The sequence below is a fragment of the Notolepis coatsorum genome (assembly GCF_963971535.1).
Source record: "Notolepis coatsorum genome assembly, chromosome: 4".
NCBI classification, from domain to species: Eukaryota; Metazoa; Chordata; class Actinopteri; order Aulopiformes; family Paralepididae; genus Notolepis; species Notolepis coatsorum.
In genome coordinates this window covers 30,722,126-30,738,889 of record NC_140168.1, presented here as the reverse complement: position 1 = coordinate 30,738,889, position 16,764 = coordinate 30,722,126, and the positions used below count along the sequence as shown (strand labels likewise).

The 16,764-nt window shown below is 41.0% G+C and overlaps 1 protein-coding gene across 1 annotated transcript in view; it reads right to left on the bottom strand.

The window, feature by feature from the left end:
- The window catches only part of kpna6 (karyopherin alpha 6 (importin alpha 7)), a 36,376-nt gene extending 25,011 nt beyond the window's left edge, over positions 1-11,365 (bottom strand). The window contains exon 1 of the mRNA XM_084312214.1: positions 11,249-11,365. Within this exon, the coding sequence (XP_084168340.1) occupies positions 11,249-11,252 (4 nt within the window). The 5' untranslated portion in view covers positions 11,253-11,365. The remainder of the gene's footprint in view (positions 1-11,248) is intronic.
- Between the last annotated feature and the right edge of the window lie 5,399 nt (positions 11,366-16,764).

Genomic DNA, 16,764 nt, shown 5'->3' with positions numbered 1-16,764 from the left:
GGTTAAAATATATGCAAGTACAGAAACAGGATAAAACAAAAATAGTCAATAATAACATTTTAACCGTATACCGTGTATATCCAGTGAAGTTACAATTATATAAATGTTAGTATATAATATACCCCGAATACCTATTTTCTAAAACCCTACACACATATGCTCCAGCTCAAATCCCCCCCTCCCGGACCCCCTCTTGGATAGTACCTCCATTATCCCTCACTCCTAACCAGACATCACCATTATAGGCTAGCTTTTATTCTCTCCACCACTTCTAACCACATTAACATTTTGGATTCATTGAGCCCTAGAATTCTTGCTGTTGATATTTCTTGATATATCACATCAAGATATGTAAGAAACCACACTTTCCGGCAAATTTTTTCCGGTTGAAACCAACGTGATGCAATCAGTTTTTTAGCTACTGTGATACCCGATAAAACCAATCTTTTTAGTTGTGGGTTCACTGCAAACTCAAAAACATCATTCAATAGCAATACCGCGGGGTGTACAGGTATATTCCAAAATACGAGTATTGATAATTGTTGGGACACATCTTCCCAGAATGCCTTAACTGGTGGGCAGTCCCAATACATGTGCATAAATGTTCCTTCGTCCCCATTTGTACATTGGGAGCATTTGGAGTCTTGTATAAGCCCCATTTTGCACAGCCTTATAGGAGTCAAGTATGTCCTGTGAATATAGTTCAGATTGATTTGTTGATGATCCGGGTTCCTTGATGTAAGTCGGACATTTGCCCAGGCTCCTTGCCAATCAAAGTCATTTTCCAGGTCTGGTATATCCCTCCTCCAGACATTGTCTAGTTGAAGGGTTTCGTACGAGGACGTTAGTAATTGTGAATAAAAACCTGATACAAAACCTCCCAATGTATCTCTGTCATAGAAAAATTTGTGGTATCTGTGGTGTTCAATTGGTATGTGTAATGGAACACCGTGAGATCTCATACAAAGTCGTAACTGTATGTAAAAAAGCCATGTGGACTCGGTGAGGTTAAACTTTATGCATATTTCGACATAACTACAGAGGCCCTTGTTATTAAAAATATCCCCTAATGAGTGTATGCCTCTTTCTTCCCATACAGGGAATCTTATAGGTCGTTTTCCCATTAAGAGAGCATTGTTATTGAATATGGGAGTGTGATTATGCCATACTTGATTGTTAGGAAATTTCCTTTGAGTTTCCCGCCATGTCCTGATTGCATGGGTTATTATTGGGCCAAATTCTCGCTCACAATGCTTGATTGAAAGTTTAGTGTATGCTATGTCTTTCAATCTCTGTGGGGCTACTATGTTTTCTTCTAATTTTCTCCAAGATACCAAAGCCTCGGGGTCAAACCATATCTTCTTCAATGGTCTTAATGTGAAGGCATTAAAATATTGTAAAAAATCTGGGACTGCCATGCCACCGTCTGCTTTACTTCTCTGTGCGGTGGATCTTTTTATGCGAGGTGGTTTGTTATTCCAAATAAATTTGTATGTGGAGGTTTGTAATCTTTTCCAGTAGCCCTCTGGAGGAGGTAACGGAAGCATTGAGCTGAAGAAATTGATTCTTGGTAATACATCCATCTTAACTATTGATACCCTTGCCTGTACTGAGTTTTTAAGTTTTGCCCACCTGTCCAGGTCGTCCTTGATTTTGTTCTGTATTTTTGTGTAATTGTGCTTCACCGTTTGTCTTATGGTGGGGAATATTTCCACTCCCAAGCATCTGAAATGTTTTACCATCGGTATCGCACCTGGGAGGGTTATATCTTTTTTTGCAGGGGTGTTAAGTGGAAGGAAAGCCGACTTCGGCCAATTTATCTTAAATCCCGATAAATCACCAAAGTTCTCAATCAACTTGAGCAGATGAGGCAATGTGGTGTTGGGGTTTTGCATGAACAATATTACGTCGTCCGCATATAAACTAATTTTTTGTTGTGTGCCCTTGATTACGATTGGTTCTATGGATTGGGATTGTCTTATATATTGTGCTAAAGGTTCTAATGATAAATTGAATAGTCCGGGACTAAGAGGGCAACCCTGTCTGGCAGAGCGTGATACCGGAAAGATTTTGGAGATGATTGTGCCTGTTGTAATCATGGCCGATGGGTCCTTGTATAGTACTTTAATCATATCAATGAAACCTTTTCCTAACCCCATCCTTTCCAATACTGCCCATAGAAACGACCATTCCAACCTGTCAAATGCTTTCATAGCATCCAGGGATAGTATCGCCTTAGGTGTGATGTCCTCTTTGTCTGTATCTAGTACGTGCAGTATTCGCCTTATGTTATCATTGATCAGGCGACCTTTTATAAAGCCTGTTTGGTCCGTATGAACTAAAGACGTCATATGCTTTTGCAATCTGATGGCTAATATCTTAGAGTACAGTTTGACATCGGTTCCGAGGAGGCTTAAAGGACGGTAACTACCGCATTCAGTGGGGTCTTTGTCTTTTTTGTGAAGAACTGAAATGAGTGCGGTATTTTGGTGTTCTATGAAGCTTCCCTCTTTGACTGAGTATAAGATCATATTTAGTAATAAGGGTCCAAATATGTCCCAGCAAGAAATGTACATTTCTGATGGGATACCGTCAATTCCCGGAGCTTTGCCGTTTTTCATTCCGGATATGGCCTTCTTGAGTTCTTCTAATGTGATCGGTACTTCTAACTGTTTAGCGTCTTCATCCGTAAGTTTAGGGAGAGTAATTTGATTAAGATATGTGTCTAATTTGTCTTGATCAAGGGTCGTTTCTGAGTTATATAAATCGGAGTAGAATTCTTTGAATGTATCGTTTATTATTTTGGGTTCTGTTACTAGAGCTTGTTGTTTCCTAATGGCAGTTATATCTGCAAATTTTGCATTAATTCTTAGTCGCATGGCTAATAGGTGACTAGGTTTAGAACCTTGGAAGTACTGCTGTTGTCTAGTGCTGCGTATTTGCAATTCCGATTTTTGTCTGTACATTGCTTTGATCTCGGTCTTTAGAATGTTAACTTGGTTATCTAGTCTAGTAGAGTTGTTGTATTTTAAAGAATTAAAAAGCGTTGAGTAAAGCGTTTCCATTTCAGACAGTTTTGTGTTTTGATTTTTGCGCAATATGGAGGTAAATCTATCCGAGAAATCCTTGATCATACTCTTTACCGACATCCATAATATTCTGGGATCTTGCACCGAGTTAGCATTAACTTGTAGGAATACTGTGAGAGCTTCTTTAATTTGTGTAATGAATTCCTTGTTGTTAAGCAGCATCGAATTAAAACGCCATCTTGGGGCCCGGGTAGATAATGTACCAAATGTTGCTTTCAGGATTAAGTAGCAGTGATCTGATAGCGCATTGGGTGTCATTTCCACTTCGTATTTATCAAATATTCTCGGGGATGCAAAGACGTAATCAATTCTGGATAGTGTGTTGTGTCTCGCCGAACGACAGGAGTACTTGCGGGTCATGGGGTTAAGTGAACGCCATAAATCAGTTACTCCTGTTGATTTCGACCAATCTTTTAATGCTTTAGATGAATTCTTTTGTTCGCTGGAGAAGGAAAGGTAAGTTTTGTCCATCCTTGGGTTCCAAATGGCATTAAAATCCGCACCTATTATGTATGAGTACTCGGGATGGTTTAACATTTCTCCTGTTAGTGAAGTGAAGAAACCCACTTCGTACAAATTCGGGGCATATACCGCTGCCAATGCAATTTTCCTGTTATTGTGTATAATCCTAGCTATAGTTATGCGCCCCTCAGCATCCGACCATACCCCTTTCAATTCGATATTTAATTTGCGTCTGACGACTATGGCTACCCCTCTAGTTCTCGTAGCAAAAGAAGAGTGACCAATATTATGGTATATGTTATCCGCTAACGTATTTATGTCTCCCTCTAAAATGTGCGTTTCGCTTAATAGTGCCACGTCCACATGTTCTTTTTTCATCAGTGTAAGCACGCTTTTGCGCTTGTGTTGTTTGTTTATCCCACCGGTGTTCCATACCATTATATTCAAACTAGCCATAGTCTATGCATGTTTTCGTGTAGTTTTTGGTAATGTTTCTGGAGTATGAAGCTACAATAGATGCACATCCAATTAATGAGGTCCCGTTGAGAGCTGAGCTTAAAAACATATATATATACAAATAAAAATCCCCTATTTTCCCCTCTCCCAGAAAGTCGAACATGCCTGTGTTCCAAGAACACATCCTCCGCGATTGACTTTCTCCCATGGTCCACCGGATTGCCCAACCTGAGCATTGTAATCCTAATTTTCCTATGCTCATTGCCATAGGATCTAACATTTCCATTCTATTGCAATAGAATGTCGCTTTTGGTCTTGCACCTTCCCTTACTGTAATGAAGTATTGTGATAAATAACCTAAAGATAAAAATAAAAAATAAAATAAAAAGAGAATAAACCTTTATCGACATATTCCTTTGAACCCTCCACCAACGTGTGAGGGAAAAAAAAAAAAAAAAAGGAAAAGATTGTAGATCAGTATTGACACTTAATGTGAAGAACATTGGAAAAGAATAATGTAAGTTACAATATATTTAAAAAATATATAGTAATATTGACACCTTAATGTGAAGAACATTGGAAAAGAACAATGTAAGTTAAATTATATTTAAAAAATATAGGGTGATGAGAAGAAAAAATTTAATAAAATAAAAATCAATGGAAAGATATAGATAATGAATAAGAGATAAATAATTATCAACGTGGAGAAGCCACTAGAACCGATTTAGCTGATTAGATAAGATAGAAAAGCAGCGCCTTTTAGCGCTTCAATGTGCCTTTAATGGAGTGATTACTTAAATTGTTAGAATAACCTTGCTGTGCTCATACGTTTATGTGTGGATAATTTTAAAGTATTATTAAGGGCTGATTGCACTTCATTTAATTTATATATGCTATGTGTATGCACACCGAATGTTATTGGCTGCGTTTACATGGACAGTTTATTCCCCTTTTCATTCGGAATTAACGTTAAATCCTATTTAAAGTTATCATGTAAACATCTGAAAATACTTAATTCCGAATGAAAATGGCCATTCCGAAATAAAATCCATTCCGATGTAAGTGGCCGGTTTATTCCGTTTATCATTCCGAATTAAAGCTTTTTCTGTCCATGTAAACGCTTTTTCGGAATTAGTTCCCCCCGGTCTTTCTGCGCATGATCGCGCATAGGCTACTGTACACATAGATGATCGCGAACAGGGGCACATATTGTTCCATAGCATACGCCTTCAGTTGATCATGACAAATCCTCTCTTACCTTGATGATTAAAAAGCCTCCATAATTTAGTAAATAAAGCTGTAGCCAGCCAGCTAGTATTGATGCTATACAAAATGCTATCCACAAAATAGCTACATACAATGGTATCCTGAGGTAACGTTAGATACAACGTTTGCTAGTCGAAATGACTGGACACACACAGGGACAAGTTAAACATCAATCAATTAATTTATTCCAACAGGTAGTTTGAGCTGCATGTGAGCCGCGGTCTTTCTCTCCTCTCCTTTGGAAACTAATGATGATACGTAACGTTAGCTAGAAAAAGCACAGAACCGGCCGGCAAAAGTCAAGCTGCTAGCAACAGACACTATAATACTTCCGTCGGGGGATTTCAAAATAAAAGAGCGAAGTCTAAAAGCACCGTAAATAGGTTTATTTTGTACATTATCTAACGTTAACACGAACCTAAACTAACTTTAGATTAGTTTAGGTTCGTGTAACGTTAGATATTGTAAAGAATAAACGTATTTACGGTGCTTTTAGACGTCGCTTTTATTTTGAAACCCCCCGCCCGGAAGTAAAAATTATGCTTATTTGTCTGCTTGTTATCAATGGGTTGCTACATACGGGGTACAATGTTACATAGGCTGTGCGTCGATGTTGCAGAAGCATAAAGGCCTGCAACACCTTTGCTTTGTCGATGTTGTGGTGCAGTTGCTTTGAAGTTGCTGTAGCATTTAGAGGCCTTTAACGTTAGCAGAATAGACACACCGAGAGTCTGGTTAATGTTGTTTGGTACGCTAGCACAGTAGCTGAGAATACCGGTCGCAGCTGGTTTGTTTACTTCTGGTAAACGTAATGACGTTAACATCCTGTTTACGTTTACCCAATCAGAAGCCTTCCCAACCCCAAACCTTACGATGACTCGAAAACTCCCGATTAGACAGTGACTTTCATGTAAACACCTTGTCGGAATTAAGATTTGACATGTAAACTTGCATGATTTTTTTTTACATCCGAATGATTTGATTCCGAAGTTATAATTCGGAATTAAAAGTCACCATGTAACCGCAGCCATTGTAATCCTAATTTTCCTATGCTCATTGCCATAGGATCTAACATTTCCATTCTATTGCAATAGAATGTCGCTTTTGGTCTTGCACCTTCCCTTACTGTAATGAAGTATTGTGATAAATAACCTAAAGATAAAAATAAAAAATAAAATAAAAAGAGAATAAACCTTTATCGACATATTCCTTTGAACCCTCCACCAACGTGTGAGGGAAAAAAAAAAAAAAAAAGGGAAAAGATTGTAGATCAGTATTGACACTTAATGTGAAGAACATTGGAAAAGAATAATGTAAGTTACAATATATTTAAAAAATATATAGTAATATTGACACCTTAATGTGAAGAACATTGGAAAAGAACAATGTAAGTTAAATTATATTTAAAAAATATAGGGTGATGAGAAGAAAAAATTTAATAAAATAAAAATCAATGGAAAGATATAGATAATGAATAAGAGATAAATAATTATCAACGTGGAGAAGCCACTAGAACCGATTTAGCTGATTAGATAAGATAGAAAAGCAGCGCCTTTTAGCGCTTCAATGTGCCTTTAATGGAGTGATTACTTAAATTGTTAGAATAACCTTGCTGTGCTCATACGTTTATGTGTGGATAATTTTAAAGTATTATTAAGGGCTGATTGCACTTCATTTAATTTATATATGCTATGTGTATGCACACCGAATGTTATTGTTAGAGTTGTATGCTTCGTTGTCATGGTGCCTTATATTCTAGAAGGTTGTAGAATATACTAGTGCCTAGACTATTTTACATTCCAGAATGATCTAAGAGACCCAGGGCATTTGAGCGATAAACCCAGAATATTCCAGATAGATCTTTTTGCATTGATATTTATTTGTCCCCTCAGAGACCAGAGACTGAAATTATAATGTATTATGAATCGTATTATACACAGTACACATTGTTATAGACGACTTGCATATCGTTTGCTACTTTGATGAACACAGCAATGTTATTCCAACACTGGTGGAATGACCTCATTGATGAACACAATAAAGTCATTCCAACACTGGTATATATTTAGAGAGAGGCTTAACTGATTCCGGCATTTCCGTCATGCTTTGGGTTATTTGCTGCATTTTGAATCAGGAAATCCTCAGCATCAAAGGGTGTAAATGGACCTGACCTGCGGCCGTTATTGTCCAAGAATGATAACAGCGCCGGATACGCTAGCCTTGGCTTGTGGCCGGCTGTGTACAGCTTTTGCATCACAACTTTGTATGGTTGACGTCGGATGATGGCCTCTCTGCTCAAATCTTCGTAGATAAATATTGGTTTATCACCATACTTCAGCTTCCCACGTTGGTTGCGAGCATATTTGATGATTTCATCCCTTGTTGTAGTTTTCCGCAGAGTGACAATGATGACTCTCGGCCCGTTGATATTTTGCCCCTGGGAACCAATTCTGTAAACTTGTTCCACTTCTGGCACTTTGTTTGGATCGGAGTTATTCAAAATCGTTGATAACTCGTTTGGAAAGTTGATGTCATCGCAGTTCACTGATTCATCAAGCCCCACAATGCGGATGTTATTCCGCCTGTGGTAACGATGGGTTTCTAGTTGCCTCTCCATCACTTCGTTTTTAAGCAATTTTATTTCCCTCCGGTATTCATCTTTAACTTTTTCCATCTCTTCTCCCATCTCTGTCATGATACCTTCGTTCGCCTTGACTGCTTTTGTGTTTTCTGTCACCGAAATCTCCACTGTCATGATTCGCTCTGACTGTGCATCGAACGCTTTCTTGACTTCTTCTAATTTCTCATCGATGTGATCGAATTTAGCCTCGATGCGATCGAATTTAGCCTTGACGTTTGCCTCGAGCGCCTTGATGTGTGTAATCTGCAGGTTAGACTGTTCTACCATCTGTTCTTTCATCAGGTTAGACTGTTCTACCATCTGTTCTTTCATCAGGTTAGACTGTTCTACCATCTGTTCTTTCATCAGGTTAGACTGTTCTAACTGTTCTTTCATCAGGTTAGACTGTTCTACCATCAGGTTAGACAATGTGTTGAAATCGGGTGGATTTCTGCTTCCTTCAGTTGACGGCATATGGTAGATAGATGCAGTGACGTTGGAATCCATAAATCTGGCTGCTCTCCCTCTCACGGAGCTTGAATCTGTACCTTCTTTTATGTTGGTCTCTATTGACTCTCTTTCGGGGACCGTAATCGATGATCCCGGTACGTTGTCCTCTTCCTTCTCCTCCTCGGAGCTTGTCGCCGTCGGCTCAGAACCAGCGACGGTTAGGACGCGTCTATCTCGTTTTTTTACGTCCTGCGCCGTTGAAGTTGCCGTAGTTATTTTCTCTGCCTTCTTTCCACCTTTAACCATATTGTCTTTTGATATGGTTAGTAGAGGGTCTTAACAATACATACGATGTGGTCTATTCTCTTTCTTTACTGTCCAAATAATGTTTTTAAACGAAATTAGCGTTAGTGGGAGCGGAGCAATTGCAAAATGCGTGTGCTACATGTTGTAGCGTAACCGGAAGTCTCGCCATGGTATTCATATATACACCCGCAGTGCTGCAGCTGGACCCTATAGGTGACTGCAACGACGGCTCAATACCGCCGCCTGGTGGATGGTCGGGCGAGTTACACTCAGGACAGGATGTGCCCAGCAGTGCATCGATGAAAATCCTCCGGCAGTCACATGTCGTTGCGGGACTCCCGACAGATACTATGTACATAATGGATCGCTTTCTAAACGTAATAATAGATATGATTTCGGCGTTTATTGCGAGATACAAACCGGAAATGGACCTAGGCGATCGGCGTCGTATACTTGGGATCTTTCACCGCCAGTCTCATTGGCGCACGGTAAGAGGAATATAATGTTATTTTCAACCCGATTGTGCGTTTCCTTGTTTGCAAACCATCTGATCAATATATCACCCAACCTACATAAAGCATTTACTGATGATCGGGGAATTATAAACGACCCCCCTCCGCACATGAGGCATAATGTATACCGATCATATACATTTGAGTTTTTTGGTGTAGCGTGTATAGGGGGCAAAACGGCAATCGATAATCTATATAATGCGTTTGGGCCTATAACTAGCATTTTTGGAATTACAGCAGAAAAGATTAAAAACATACTTATATTCTAGAAGGTATTAACACAACAATGTATGAATGAAAAAGTATAACGTTCCCACATCCTGAACAATAGATAATCGATGTTGAATGGGCCATTAGTAATGTCAATATAGCAATACAATTTAAAAAGTGATAGCCCTGCAAAGAAGGTAAACATCTCCATAGACTTACAGCGCTGGCAGAGAGGGGCATTAGATGGGCATAACCCCCGGCGGGCAATGTGTTAACACATTTGTGTAAAAAAGAAAAGGTATGTGTGTGAGGTCATATGATTTAAGGGCCATAACATTAACACATTTGTGAAAATAAAATTATTATTAAAAGTGTGCAAGTGAGTAAACGAATGCGTCCGGTGTCCAGATGGTCAGGCCACAGGCATAATACATGGCAGCCACACACATAAATTGCGGCTGGATGCTCTTGGCTGTATTCTTTCTTGTGTGTGTGAACTGGACAGACTGGTGCTCAGGGCAGGCTGGCTGACGCTGGGGCTGTCCAGCTCAGAAATAGCCTGGCAGACTGGCATGCCTAGACTGCTATTTCAGAGAAGCAGAAGCTCCTATGGTGAAGGGCCCCAAGGAGTGGGAGAGGAGAGGAGTGGAAGAAATGCATGTAATGCAGACTGATTAAATCAGGCATGCCGGCTGAAGTAGCACGTAAACTCTTGTCAAAGGTGGCCCAAGGCAAGGATACCCAGCCTAAAGCAAGGGCACCAACAATAATGTTGCTCACACAGAGAGAGAGAGAGAGAGAGAGAGAGAGAGAGAGAGAGAGAGAGAGAGAGAGAGAGAGAGAGAGAGAGAGAGAGAGAGAGAGAGAGAGGGTTAGTTTTAGCTGCAAAATATGTCAATTCATGTCACAAGAAAAGGGACAACCAGTAGGACACATATACTGTATATATACATGTACCATGTTTTACTCACCACCGCACCATCTCCTGTATTTCTTTGATCTTATATTGTTATGTTGTGTGTTGTTTATGTCATAATTGTGCCATGGCATAAATGTCATGCCAATAAAGCTTTTTCAATTGAATTGAGAGAGAGACACTCTCTGTTTGATTGTTTTGCAATGTAAACGTATGTGTCCCATGTCAATAAAGCCCAATTGAATTGAATTGAAATGGACAGATAGACAGGGAGAGGGCGATAATAATATGATGCAGTTATTTACACCCAGCGTAACGTTAGATACATCACGTTACCTAGTTAGAGAGCATCAGTCGTTTTGACCCATAACGTTACCTCCCCAACAAACAGTGTTCTGGGAAACATCGTCTTTGGGTTTGTTTGTTTATTGGCAAGTTAGCTTGAACTGGTGAGCTCGTCGTGTCACATGTCAACAAACGCTCACGACGACCCTGATTTACGGGTGTTGCTATCAGATAACGTGCTGTTATCTGATAGCAACAAAACAGCTCAATAATATGCTACGTGTGTTAACTAGCTGGCTGGCTAACTGGCCCCAGCGCCCATGTGGTTAGTTAGCTGTAGCGTTAGCTGAACTGTAGCTACTAGCTAACTGGTTATAGGGCTAACGTTAGCTTTAGCTACTGAAACCAAACGTTGTCTCAAGATGTTGCTCTTTGTCTTTGCTTTTCTTCAAACCAACATGTTGTAGGATATGATGACAGCTAGAATAACATATATATGGCATCTATTGGTAATCTAATGTAGGTGGATTAATGTTAGCCAGGGTTAGCTAGCAGCTATTAGCTATTACAACAGGGACGGGAGGTTTGACAAACCATATTTATCCGACGATAGGTTTGTGTGGTTTATTACAGCGTGAATACAAATCTGTATCTTTTAGACTATACGATAACTCACCCATGGTGTATTGTAGATGTGCCTCGCGTAGTAAAGAAACTCGTTTTTTTTTTTAATCCGCTTTCTCTTCTTCTAGATTGTTTCCAGAATTTGCTCCCAAAACAATACGTCGTGTCGGAGGAATGACGGAAGGCGAGGGACGTCAAACATAACAACGCCAGTCTTTTGACACCAGGGGGCGCTCAAGCTTCACTAATCAGCGTTCTCTGTAGGATAGGCTCCTCGTGAACAATACTACAGTGTTTCATACATGTATGTGTGCATTTATTTAATTTAAAAACAGTTAGTCAGAGTGGTGGATTGAACCTCCACAAATGGATTGGGAGTGGATTGGGAGTCGTCAAATGTATAATAAATAAATGCTGTTCGCTCCACCTCGAGCTACCGTCTCCGACTCTCATCTCTCGGCACTACAATACTCTCTTTTGTATACTCTTTTTGTATCACAAACAGTACTGTGTTTGTAAATCTGGTATGTCATAAATGTCTAGAATGTAGCAGTACTGTCTATCTGTATGTCATATTATGTTAAGATGAATTGAAAATGGGGGACCCTGATGTAAACAAGACGAAAGTCTTTCTCTGGTCTGCATCCGCTTAACATAATTGTGTGTATTGAGCTGTACTGTGTACCCATTCTGCAATCTGTTAATACAATTTTCAATCAATCAATCAATCAATCAATCAATCAATCAATCAATCAATCAATCAATCAATCAAGTGGACCATAGAACTCAGCATTGGCTACTTGCCTACTAGTACTACATCTCATGTGGCTGCATTCTTAAGGCTTGATTGATTGATTGATTGATTGATTGATTGATTGAAAACTTTAATTAACAGATTGCAGAATGGGTACAGTACAGCTCAATACACACAATTGTTAAGGGGATGCAGATCAGAGAAAGACTTTCGTCTTGTTTACATCAGGCTCCCCCATTTTCAATTCATAATGACATTTATGACATACACACCATACAGATATATAGATATAATAATCTAATCTAATCATCTAATCTAATCATGACATTTATGACATACATGACATACAGATACTGTTACATTTGTGACATACAAGATATGCAAATATACAGTAATGTTAAACAGATCCTAACAGTAAATATATACATACGAGTGGGAGGGAACACATTAGGAGGGTGTGGGTGGGTTGGAGTGGGGTTCAGACATTTACGGGGGCCAGTTTCGAATTGCAGCCTCCCGTAGGTGCTCTTTCAGAGCGGTTTTGAAGGCGGGTAGTGATTCACATTTTTTACATTGATGTGGCATAATTGCGGAACGTGTTTAGTCCCTTGTTTGAGCTGAATCTGGGTTGGACATGATTTGTGGAACTCCCTCGGGTGTTGTGGTTGTGGTATTCACTGACCTTTGGGAAGTATGTTGACATGTACCTGGGTACCTTAGTGGTGTAGTGTATCTTGTAGACCAGGCCCATAGCAAGTTGCTGTACTCTGCTACTCTAAGCCATCCTAGGTTGTCAAAATGGGCAGGGGTGAGATGGGTTCTAGGAGTAAGATCAAGCAGTAGTCTGACCAGTTTGTTTTGTGATGTTTATAATCTTGTTTTTAGTGCCTTTGGGGTGCTTTGGTACCACGAGGTGCAAGCATAGTCGTAGTACCCTTGAATGAGTGCTCCTGTTAAGAGTCTTCAGGGTATTCTTGTTTACCAGAGAGGAGATCCGGTACAAGAATCGTGTTCGTTGGTTGACTTTTTTGATTACATTGTTTGTTATCAGCGAGCCAGGTGCAGATTGTCTCATTTCTATTTGCCCTTTGTCCCTTTCTCACTCTCCCCTAACGTTCTATTTTGCATTTTACTTGCTTTCACATTCCTTGCTCCATCTCTCTTGGTCATGATCCCACTCTCCCTGGCCGTCAAATGCTGTGTGCTAACAACCGTGGCTCCCCAGTGCTTTTCTCAAATTGAATGTGACAGAGTAATACAGGAGAGCTGTATCTGTGGTCAATTTGCCAGGAGCAGGTGGTGGTAAATTACTGCACTATATTGTGACGCACCATTGTCCTCTGACATGGACCTCTCAGGGGGGCTTGGAGAAATACACCAAGAAAACTTTAGGGGGCAATGTTGTACAAAAGAAATGGAGGTCATATTATTGTCAGATTGGCTCTCTCCCCTTTGGGTAAAGATTTTTAGAGGTCAAGCCAACTGTAGCACCACACTAAGATGCTTTTCCATGACTGTAATTTCTTAGCAGAACAGAACACATATTGCCCATAAATCCGGGCTCTTGCTGTGTGTAGCCACAGGCTTTAGTTTTATCCCATTCAACCAAGCCATGTGGGCTATGGCCCCACAGTATTTAGCAGGTGTGCTGGCACAACCATTAATCAATAGACAGTCCTGGCTGGATGGATCAAGCTGGCCATGTGCTGTCAGTGACCGCCAGCGAGTGAATCCCAGAGCAGCCCGAATTCTCGATCCACCTTTTGACCGTAACCCACTGAGAAGTAGATGTTTTTAGTTTTCATGAGAATAAGATAAGATAGGAATAAGATATTCCTTTATTGATCTCCTTGGGGGATTTTCAGGCATCATAGCAGCATGGGGGGGGGGGGGGGTACAGGTACAGGTATGGGCATGGTAATAGTAGAAGACATACAGTAAATACAGGCAATAAAATGATTGTACAGTATAAAAGTAAAAATAGGCAATGTAAACAATATAATGAACTCTGAATATATGAATAGCGCCGTGAGGTGCCAGAGGCAAGATGACTCGGAACTTCACAGGCCTTCTTGTTATTGTAAGGCAAACATATCATTTCCTATTTACCATGCTTTTTCCCAAAATCTGATTGGATATGGCGGTCATATGGTTTGGCCTATCAATTATCTAAATGACAAATCTTTTTTTTGGATCAAAATTTTTATTCCAATTTCTTTTTTATAACAGACATCACAGACAACATTGACATCAACAATTTAAATGACACATTTGAAGAGTTTGTAGTCCCCAGAAAGTTGAAAAAAGACAACGCCGTTGTGCATGAGTAGACACATTTATGGATACCAGTTTCATGACTGTATGACTGGTGACGCACCAGGAGGTATACTCATCTGAAATGAAAGTTCGGCCTGATGGTGGCACTAGGGGAAAGGTCACAGGGTCACCTCTAGGGGTCGTGAACGCACACAGAACATTTGAAAAAAGATTACAATGAAAGCTATTCCAGATAACACTAATAGGAAAATCGCAAACTTCGACTGATGGTGGCGCGAGAGGAAAGGTTGCAGGTTGACCAAAGTCAATAGGGTTCATCGTCTATTGGTCACAAATGGGCACCTCAAATTTGAAAAGATTTGAATGAAAGGTATTCGAGTTACCACGTTAAATCCATAATATCCCCATACATTCTCGGGGATATAATAACAGAAACACGTCACTATACTGCACCTCCTCGGCTGCATCAGTCGACAGGGCTGTGGCACGGCGCTCGCGGAATCTGGTTTTACAGTGCCTTTGTGATTTCTCCGCCCTTTCTCATTTCTAGGCCTGCTGAAGTACATCACGTCGTGCACATTGCACAGAAACAAAGTCGAAGGCTATCCATTAGTCACTGCCACAGTGCAAACACTGCCTGTGTAATGGAATCATAAGAGCAAGGCAGGGCGTTAATAACTTGAGCAGGAAGCGAGGGGTAGGGGCCAGTCCGGACTGTGCCTAATGGAGGGTTTAAATTGAGGTATACAGGGTCTGGCTGCTACTGATGGGGGACTTCTACTCCCCATCAGTCACCAATCTAGCCTGTAGTTTGGAAAATGTGAACAAACAAAAGAACTGTAGCCTATATTATGTAGACTCACTGTGCTGACTATATCCATCACTGAGGTTTTTTTCTTGGGTGGGGGCAGATTCCTGACCTTTTTGCACCATGCTCTAGACAAGCCTATACAACACCAAGCAAGCCTTTGATCCCTCTGCATGGATATATCATCGGATAACATCGACAACCCCCCCCCCCCCCACACACACACACATTCTGGGCTGCTTGGATAAAAAAAAAAAAGGAGGCTAATCACATCACAGACCGTTTGCGTTACTCACTGAATCATTGCACGATTATAAACCGTCAAAAACTGTTTTAGTTTTTGATTGCACTGTAAAATGTATCCTGTTTAATCCCTTCCTCAAATTCAATTACAGACAATATGCTAATTAGGCCAGTTTGCGGAAATTTGAGAATGTGGTCCGGCTGCTTGTGTGTGAGAGAGAGAGAGAGAGAGAGAGAGAGAGAGAGAGAGAGAGAGAGAGAGAGAGAGAGAGAGAGAGAGAGAGAGGCAAGGCAAGGCTCTGTTCGGAATGCTTTGTGTGAGGGCAATAAAGGCCGAGAGAGATAAGGTAAAGGGAGGCGGACGAGTGTGGAAAGGAATTTGCCAGTGTGCATGTGTGTGTGTGTGGCATCTGAATGGGGAAGAAGTGATATGTCTTTATTGTATAATGTGGAAAATCCATTCAACATTGTCACTCCCTCCAGGGCACAGGGCCCTCTCTCTCTCTCTCTCTCTCTCTCTCTCTCTCTCTCTCTCTCTCTCTCTCTCTCTCTCTCTCTCTCTCTCTCTCTCTCGCTCTCTCTCTCTCATTCTCATACACATGTACACACACACACTCACGTATGTGCATGCGTACACGCACACAAATGCATACATGTGGCAGGGTAGATAAGTAATATGCTGAGCCAGTGATTTTGAAATACTCTTCATTTATTCGTTCATTCCTTTCTTCAGGAGAGGGGATTTCGGGAGACTATTTGAAACCTGGGATTTTCACCACGTACAAAAGAGGACTCTAGAGACAAAGTCATCAGGAACCCAGAACGGTCACAGTCACGGACAGAACAGAGGAGACTTTTACACCATTATCGGCAAGGCAGGCTCTAATTCACATCCGGGTGTGACGTCGTTAGTGAACTAGTAGGGCAACCACTCAAAATCAACTGCCCTTTTACACTCTCTCTCTCTCTAGGGTGTCCTGGAACGATACAGCAATCCACCTGTTTTAAACAGCGAACAATGAAACTGGACTTTTGAAGAAGTCTTTATTTGTAGCACATTGCTACATCGTCATGCAACGTACACACATGCGAGATGGGCGACACATAGGACACACACACACACACACACACACACATGTTTTGGGTCGCCAGTTGAAATGTCCTCTCTGCGCTTGACTCATCCCGTCGTCCTTTCCCCCAAAGGGCAGCCGGGAGCAGACATGGGCTGTGGTGTGGGGCCGCGCCCGGGGACCAATCCAAGTGCTCCTGTCCGTCTTCGTCAGGGAAGCGACAGCGTTAGCGATCTGTTCTGCATGTTTTCCCATTGTTTCTTTTAAGGGGGAAACCCTCGCGAGCATGGAGGGAGAACATGCAAATCCACACAGAAAGGCCCAGGAGATACCCCCACCTGGATACCTGGCAACCTGGTCCCCAAGCGGGAATCAAACCCAGGACCTTCTTGCTGTGAGGCGACAGTGTTAACCAC